At 37.9% G+C, this 9,368-nt stretch overlaps 1 protein-coding gene across 3 annotated transcripts in view; it reads right to left on the bottom strand.

Annotated features, from left to right (window-relative positions):
* The window catches only part of KLHL22 (kelch like family member 22), a 107,322-nt gene that overhangs the window by 85,600 nt on the left and 12,354 nt on the right, over nt 1–9,368 (bottom strand). For 2 of the 3 annotated variants that reach the window (XM_086623811.1, XM_086623812.1), the window contains exons 5-7: nt 8,225–8,417; nt 6,570–6,803; nt 4,344–5,503 (exon numbers count right to left, since the gene is read on the bottom strand). In XM_086623811.1, the coding sequence (XP_086479937.1) occupies nt 5,126–5,503; nt 6,570–6,803; nt 8,225–8,417 (805 nt within the window). In that variant the 3' untranslated portion in view covers nt 4,344–5,125. Of the gene's footprint in view, nt 1–4,343; nt 5,504–6,569; nt 6,804–8,224; nt 8,418–9,368 lie in introns of those variants that run through there. The other variant, XR_015222719.1, reaches the window with a different exon arrangement.

Here is a 9,368-nt window from a genome sequence, read left to right as displayed (position 1 = left end):
GCAGACATTTAGCAGAGTTCAGATCATCTCAAACAGAAGACTCATCCAGTGTCATTCTTACATTTTAGACTAAATTATCCAGGATAGTCTCATAACATCACGAACACGAATGATCCTGAAGTACGCCTTGAATACGTATACAGGTACCACCAGCCACTGAAGTACAGCCAACTCCTGGGTGGAAAACAATAGCTGTTTAGTCACAAACAGCAATGCTAGCAACACAGCAGACTCAGAGATGAACCGTACCATCTGAAATTTCACATCTATGCAAAAATTTTCCATTGCCAGGGCAGCTTACTTAGCAGCTGTACCTTTCATCCATTCCCATTGTTTTAAGTTCTTCTATCTGCCAATGAGAGTCAGTTTTAAACACACGTAGACAGCTACAGTAGATTATGTTATGTTTTCTTCTGTCATTTGAACAGGTTTGGATCGTTTTCTGTTTGGCCAATGCTAAAATACAGACATTAAAAGATAGTTCTTGGACTTGCAATAACATTTTAAACAATGTCTAAAAATAATCACAAAAGCCGTAAGTCAGCAGCAGAGTTAGTAACACATAGTATATAAAAAGGAAATAAAAATTCCTATTGCTGCATTTTATTGAATCATAATTTTAGTTATAATAAAAATCAAATGTAGTAGGTCAAATACACAGTGATTTTGCCTTTTTTTTTTTCATTTTGTATGGATAATATTAAAAAGAGCTGAAACATATCAGGAATAAATAGTATTTAATTATACACTTGTTTTTTGTGCAGTACTGCATGGGGCTGGACTGATGCTGGAGAACCAGCACACCCACCTTCTCATTCAGAGAGGATTCTAAGACATGAGAGTTCTTCATTTTGGAAGCAACTGCCACTATTAGTCGTTCTGAACTTGCATTCATGCAGGCTGCTTGCATCCTTCAGGTAATTCACCCCTCATTTTCAGTAACTGTGGTTGAACTAGGCCAAATCTTCTAGGTGAAAGATCCCACTTTCTACTTACATATGAGAAAAAGGTGACTTGTTCGAGATCATTAATGTTTTCTGATAAGACTGGGCTTCAACTTCCTAGGCTACAGACAATCATCCCCCTACAAAACTGCATTTTGTTTAGGAATGGAGAAATGTATGGATATTTAGGACTGTTTAATGGTACCACTTTACCTTTTTATTGCATATAAATACATTTTTTCTCTTTGTCTTACCTGTTTGCAGCTTCCACCCTCAGCATGGCCAAATAGCTGTAGCACAACTGAGGAGGTGGAGAGCTCTTAAAGTGCATCAGCTGCTGATGAAATAAAAACTCAGTTGGCAGAATATTCCCTTGAGAAGGTCCCATCCCTCTTTCTCTGTGCCCAGCTGCTCCTTCCTTTCACCAGAAGCTTCTGACTCCATCCGTTGGGCCGAATGCCAAATAAACTGTACATGTGGCTGGTCTCTAAGTAAGGAGAAGTAAATTTCTGTGAAGGATATAGAATAAGAACCTTTATTTGTTTCAAATCAAGCACTGGGTATGTTTCCAATGCAAAATTAATGACCTTAACTTAAACCATGTGGAAATGGGAAAGAGTATGTTGGATTTGGAGGTAAAGAGCTGGAGAAGAAATACAGTAGTGAAAGCAATTACGAAACAAAAACTGAAGCAATTACAATCACTTCTCCAAATGTGGAAGCCTGAAATACTTCAGGATACAAGTCCTCTAATTACAAATCTAGCAAATAAGCCTATACAGCTTTACCTCTGTGCTGGCAGGAAATAGCAAAATAGATCATCAAGAAACCTAGTTATTATTCTTCTGGACTTCCTAATGTATCAGCAATTTTAAGTGTTGGTATTTTGATCACTCAGTTCTGGAAGAGCTGTTTGGTTATTCTCTTACAGACCAGAAATAACTTAAAGCTTTCTTAGTTCATTGTCCATCTGTCCACAATGTCTTGTGCTATACTGTCTCTGAGGACTTGCTGTAAAAAATGGATGCTTTTTACTCTAAGATACTAAAGACTGACATATTTAGGAGATTAGAGAATTCATAAATAAAAAAATATGAAATCAGCCTAAAATCCCTATGGTACATGTTTTTCTTAAGATAACACAAAGTTTAAGTGGACTCTTGAAGGCTAGATTCCTGAAGCATCATTCTTGATACGAAAATCAATAATAATTATAGCTCTGCATATCAATCTGTAATCGCTCCTGCAATTTGCTCTGTGTAGGTAACTGTAGTAAGGAAGAACAAAGCTTTTATATGTGCCGAGTTAGATAAAATTGCTAATTGTAAAGCAAAGCAGTTTTATTATTGTTTAGCCTATGTGTTAGTTTGAAAAGGTACATGCTGACTAAAATGAGCTACTGCTAAATGATTAGGATGGTCTAAGCTAACCTAAACTAAGCTCTGTGGTTTTTTTACCTAAACAAAATATATGCAAATAACTTTCAACAGTTGGATTATGCTCAGATGAAAAGAAATTTTGAGGGTGAAAGCAACACAAATTTTGTTTTTATGAGATCAAAATACATAATACCTGTCCTTAGGTTCAGTTCATGTAACTTAGGAGTATTATATTAGTAACTAAAAAATTACAAAAAATAATGCAGCACTTCTCTCTAAGGTAGACGATCTGCTTGAAGGAAAAGTAATGTGCTTGTAACTGCATTCTAAGCCTTATATTGATTTTCTTTGCACAGCATCCAACTGCAACATATAATAAATAATGCAATCACAAAATTGCATATACTGATTAATGGAAAAACAGATCAGCTGACTATCTAAAAATCAGTCTGAAACACAGAAGGAGTGATAGAGTAGAAGCTGGAAACCCCCCCTTCCAAGTTTTCTCAAGATATTTCTTTAGCTTAATAATTACTCATGAATGTCTTATATTCTATGTAACCTAAGAATGAGCCTATCGGTTTGGTTATTTGTAATAGTAAGTAATACCCTCTAGTGGTATACGTAGGAAAAGGAAAAGAAGCCAAAGAATGATTACCTTTTTTTTTTTTTTATCATGAAAGAGGCTAAATAACATTTTCACTTGTATAACATAGAGTAGTTGAGAGTTGAGAAGTGCTAGTTAAAATGGAAAATGCACTGCAAGCATTAGACTTGAGTTGGATGTCTGGGTTTAGTTACAACAGCTGGGTCTAGAATATGACCTGGACCACTAAAAGTCTTGAATCACTTGTCTGCAGACAAAACAAATTGCCACTGCCAACATCTGCAGTCTAGAAGGAGTGGTTTTAGTGATGTCCAAGTCAGAGAGATCTGTTCTTATATCTGAGGGCTACATTTAATTCCTGCACATTAAAACTAACTCTCTAGGCAAAATAGGAGTATCTGTCAGTCTCTAATATTGCAGCATAATGAAGTCTGTATTTCCAGACTCTATGTGCAATTCAGAGTTCATTATAAAAAAAAAAAAAAAAAGATTTTCTGAAGCAGCTCATATACAGGGTTTCCTGCAGTTACCAAGACTTTTGTTTTATTTGCCAATTCGCATTGTTTAGAGATCGAGGTGAAAACTGACAGTGCTGAATAAAAAAATCCAACAAATGCCCCTCTTACCAAGAAAAAGCTGTTGAGCTTATTAAAAGAAGTGTGCAAATACTCTTGAATCTTTTCCAGAAGCCCAGTGTACTACTGCAGAGTAATCTAGGTCCATTTTGAAATCATCTTTGTTTCCATAAACAAAATAACCCTAAATAATTGTAATATCCAGGAACTTCTTCCATTTCTCTACAGTAGCAAGTCAACGTGCACAGTGTTTGTCATAATGTGATGACTTGACTGGTATCGTATCATTCTGATTGTCACTTTGGTTTTGCCCTTCCTCTGCAACCCCATTATTGCTAAAAGATTTAAAGGATTTTGGTAGTTGTTGTCATTTTCTGGTGGCACCGATTACTTCCTGCCCCTCCAAGAGGAAGGATCCCATACTATTCAGGTATCACACTGGTTCAGATTTTAAATCAGCTTCTAAACTGATGTTAAGCAACATGGTAGTCAGAAGCCAATTATTTTAAGTCCTCATGAAGGAAGGATTTACTATGCCTTATCTTTCTGAGCTGTAGTAATTCTGTATTATGTTCCTGGCATTAGTTCAGCTACGACAGGGTCTCGGACCGGTGTAATCTTCAATACCTCTGGTTACCTCCTTATTACTCTTTTTTCTTACGCTGTGGCAAACCAATCTTTGCTCTCTTTCTCCTCTTCTAAAGCATGTAATAGAAGAATGAAAAAAAATTCCCATCTCCCAGGCTGGTGTAACTTCACGGATACTAACATAGTACTATAGGATCTAATTAAGCTCACTAAGTTTCAGACTCCACGGTTAATAAAACTGAGACAGTAGTTAAAAAAGTTCTGACAAGGATTTATTAATTTATGCTTTTGAACAAATGTGGCTGACAGTTGAACGATGAGATTGCCATACTCTGTACAGAGAGGTTTTTTCTAGAAATCTTCTTTCCACTGTGTTGACAGAACCTGCAGTATAGAAGTTCAGGAGTGGGTGTCAGTTCGCAGACTCTAACCCAGTTACAAAGATGGCTGCATGCCCAGATGAGAAGAAGGTTCAGACTTTCTTGCTACTCTTCCCGTTTCCGTATGTTCAATCTTGCTGAAAAACCATTCAAGCTGTCTGACACCTGGCACAGGAGGGAGACACTAGGTGTTACCCTCCTGTGTTAAGCTGGCTAGGAAGTTTTATTACCAAAAAGAAAAGGAACAAAAAAAAATCTCACAAAGCTATTTCAAGCTAAAAGCTGGAAGGAAAGAAGCTAGTCAAGCTGAGCCTTCTGTGCCTTTTTTTCCATCCATGCCGAAGGTTGAGAAAAGTCTCCTTCGAAGCGAAAGAACCTCTATACTTTAACTGGGGGAAAATGGCAGTTCTGTGGTTACTATAAAAATGCTGCTTTCTGGCAGGTGGGCAGAAACTGTCTGTAAGTGGCATTTTGTGCAGAACGCTTGCAGATGGGCAGATACTGACTGTGAATGGCATTCTGTGCAGAACACTTATTTTTCAAACCTTTAAATACTGATTTATGTATATAAGAAAGACATATAAAATCTCTAAGTATTTTCTCCAAGCCTTCATTTCCTCATCCACTGGCAAAAAATAAATATTACAGTTTTCTAATCTTCACTTGAATTGTCAAATTCCTCCCAGTCTGATACACTCATAACTTCTGATGGAAAGTCAAGGTGATACTTCATGCGGTCTGCATGCCATTCTGAGAACCATTTCTCTGTTTCCATTAAAATAGCCCTGGGCAAAGTGAGGACGCAGGCAGCCATCCCAGAAATATCATCCTCCAACTGGGGTCCTTCCTCCCAGCAGTCTCTCTCTGCATCATAAATGTGGACGTAATCCATGCGGATTCCTCTGTTGTGGGATCTGCCTCCCAAGACATAGATCCTGTTGTCTAAGACCGCAATACCTGGTTCTCCATGTCCTGCAGGAAGCGGACATACATTTGTCCACTGATCAGTGCTTGGCCTATAGCAGGCAACCTGCAAAAAAAAGAAAGAGATTAGCCAAAACCAAACTTGTATCTTAGTGACAGAGCCTGGCCATATGGCAAACTATTTAGGAAGCCATGCAATATCATCAGTATTTTGACAGGGTGTTGATAATGGGGAGAGTGTTTCACTATGTAATAGAAATACAGTACTCAGCAAAAAACTGTATGTAGTTGCCATATAGCTTTGAATTACAACTTCTGACCTGCTGCTGGGGTAACAGCTGTATGTCATTCAAAAAATGTATACAAAAGTGAAAGAGATGGGGACACATGCTAATATAAGCTCAGATATAACGCATCTGTTTGCATTAGGAAAAAATGTGCCAGAACATACGAATATGAAAAATCTGCTAAGCTGTCTCTGCACCATATGTTGGGAAGTTTTAGATTTCGTTTGGTACCTACTTGGCTAACTGCTTTTATTTGTAAGCACCTTTTTATCATTCAGATAACACTTTTCAGCTAGATTTAATTCTGCCATCTTCATTGTCTTTATAAGAGCAGTTACTTTTTGTGTTTCTTTTCATGTCTCTAGCAGTTCTAGAAGCGGGAATACAACTCAAGAGAATTCTCTCCAGCCATCACTTATCATCAGGTACTGTATACTTAATTGCATTATACAATTGCCATCCAACAGATCCTTAAAATCTCTGTCCTGCAATTACACATTGGTAATTCAAAAGTCCTCGACTTAGAAAACAATGCATGTGAGAAGACAGTGCAAAGTAAATTTAGTTGATGTGCTACTTACTGGGTACGTACATCCCAATAAATGTTATCCTTCAAAGATGTTTTAAAATTGGTAGGAATGCAAAGTGCTAGAGTTTTAATGCTTTGTGGGTGAGACAATGCGTTCAAGACAGACAGCAGTAAACAAATCATTGCAAGTTCTGCAGTTGCGTGGGGGAGAGCTGGTGCAGTCCTGTTGCTAGGCAGGCAGTTTTATTTGCATACTTAGTAGGAGAAAGACATTACATCAGAGTAATCCATAAGAAAAAAAGCATCCATAAGAAAGAGATTCTTCCAAGAAAGACATAGGTATGACATGCTCTCACCTGGTGAACATCCCGTCTGTAGCCAGAATCATTGTTGCTTCCTCCAATTACATAGAGCTTTCCTAGCAGTGCAGCCATCCCATGCCAAGCACGTCTCACTGGACCATCTGCTAAAACATCCCAGCGGTCAGTCTTTGGGTCATAACATTGTAGCTCCTTCAAATAGTCTTCTCCTCTCCTCCCACAGGTAATATACATCTTCCCATCCAGTGCTGCTCCAGCATGTGCATATACCTGTATCACCACATGGGAAAGCAAGAGGTTGAGGTCTGGATTTATGTATTTCTCCCAGTTTCAAAGTATGGATTAGACATTAGGGAGTGATATTCTTCATGAGTTATGCAGATATCAACATCTGGAAGGATTTTCTTACAGACAATTCCTTTCTGGGTGATTATGCTATAAGTGTTAATTTCTGAAGGAAATATACTAGAATTTCTAAAACTTCCAGAACTGCAGTGGGCTCTCATTCTTTATTGTTCCTTGATTAGAAGATTATTCCTTCAATTACTTCTCTTCCTAGTCTACTTGGAAGTCTTTCTGTTGGAGATTTTTCTTATGCAAGCAGTGTTATCAGGAATGCAAGATATCCTGCTTCGTAGCACTCAACTGGATCTTAAGGCTTTGTATATTCTCAGCATTGACACACATTTATTGTTTGTGACCTTACGCAAGCTGTTCATCCTCTCTGCATCCCTTTCATAAAATGGAAGTAATATTTATATTTTTAAGGTGTCCTGAGATTCTCAATTGAGAGGCATTATGAAATCACAAATACTATTTTGAGGTGGTCACTTGACCCAAAGCTTTGAAAAGGTGTAGTAGAAATCAGCATAGTTTCTTGAAAGATAACTTAGGATTTTAGTTTTCTTCCCTAATCAAGATTCATCCAGCAGTTGTTTGTATTTATCTTCCTCCTTTGCAACACTTTTAACCTGAAAATAGAAAATCTTGCCTTTTTTAGCAGTATTAGAACAAACTTTTCCATTCATAACCCCAATTCCTATGTCACTACAACACTTCCTGGTTCCTAGGGTCATGACTGCTAGTTTGGTGATCGCTGTTCTAGAAGGATAAATGGTACTGATGACAAAGGATCGCTTATTCACTCACATATTTCAAATGAGTAATGGTCTTATGTTAGCTGACTGAGATGTGATCTGCATCACATAAGCTCTTGTCACCAGAACTTGTTACCAAATCTCAGTTCTGTGTCCAGGAACTAAGTAGTCTATAGAAATTGATGTACTTTCTTACTGAGGCATCATCTCTTCTGATCAAGAGTAAAACATATTGTCAGGACTGTAAGTGAGAAGCTTGTACTACTGTGACTCGGAGTTTACCTGCCTAGGAGAGATGGGAACTGCCTGTTTCCAAAGGTTGTGTGTTCAATTTTAAATGGTTTTAAGGATTAACACAATAAAGGTGCAGGGGAAAACAACAAGAAAACAGGAAAAATAAGCATTTAACTTCAAAATGGAATTTACATCTATTATTATTCTCCTTCCTTGATATTCATTTTTCCCATATACAGAGGCTACTGTTTCCCATCTGAGTATCAGCACATTTAAATCTACACACGAGAAACGCATCTAAAAAGATGAAATCAGGAACTGGGGAACTGTGGTAGTATGTGCGGCTAATGCACTCCTTACCTCCTTCTTCAGAGGTGTCACATATTCCCAAGTGTTGCTTTTAGGGTCATACCTCTCCACTTCCCTCAGGTCTTCATGGTAATCTCGGCCTGCGACGGCATATATATAGTTGTCCACAACACAAACACTGAGGTCAGCATGCTCTTGCTGTAGGGACTGGATCTGGAACCATTTGTTGTGTCGCGGGTCATACCTTGTAAAAGAATAGGATCAAAGAAGGTTAGTCATACAGCCACAGAATCGTTGCTGGAATACCAGACAGCACCGCAGATGTGGGTAACTGTACTGTCTTTGACTGAAATTGAGTTCAGCTGCAAGTGGAGTGAAATTTTGCCTTATCATCATTTTATTATTAGCAAAGTTGTTTTATTCTATTTTTAGAAGATGTATTTTAGCTGATATAACCACGCTATAAAAGCCTAGGCTTTCCATTATCTTACGCACTGCTGTCAGGTTATGTATCAAAATCGCTGCTTGCACAAAGCCATTCTACAAGGTAAAACAGTCTAAAGATAGCACAAAGACCGAACCTGGATCTTCGAGTGTCCAAGAAGGGCATAAATATGTGGTGGGTTCTTTGATTCTTTTCCCCAAATATCTGCTGCTCAAAGGAATCTCATGATTCATTTTCAGATCAAAATATCTATCTGGTCTGGAAATTTTAGTTACAGAGAACACTGGCTGTGAAGTGAAACTATGCAAGCCATAAAGTAAGGGCAACTTAGCTAAAACTAGTAAAAATGACCACAATATAAAGACAAAAGGGTTTATCTTTTTAAAAACAAATTTAAAAACAAAATATCTGGTTTTGCAATGTAATTGGCATTAAGATCTAAACCTTATCCTTCCTACTGCTCTTTTCGCTGACACAGAAGCATATAAGAGGACACAAATCCTTGATAATCAACCAGTAATAGCATTTTATTTAAAAATCCTTGTTGTTAGCTAAACCCCCTTTGTATTGGGACCAAAAGTACACACAGAGGACTTCTAGAAAATCCTAGTTCAAGAGCATCTAGACAGTCTAGGGTTCTAAGGAATCCTAGCTCATCACTGCTTCTCACACCTTTAATACTTCCCCCCCACAATAAGGCAGGAAGGTAGCACATATAATACTCCTGAATGAGCAGCTGTTTCTGCCGTG

The sequence above is a fragment of the Tauraco erythrolophus genome, chromosome 19, assembly GCF_009769465.1.
Source record: "Tauraco erythrolophus isolate bTauEry1 chromosome 19, bTauEry1.pri, whole genome shotgun sequence".
Classification (NCBI taxonomy): Eukaryota; Metazoa; Chordata; class Aves; order Musophagiformes; family Musophagidae; genus Tauraco; species Tauraco erythrolophus.
This window is presented reverse-complemented; position numbering and strand designations above follow the sequence as displayed.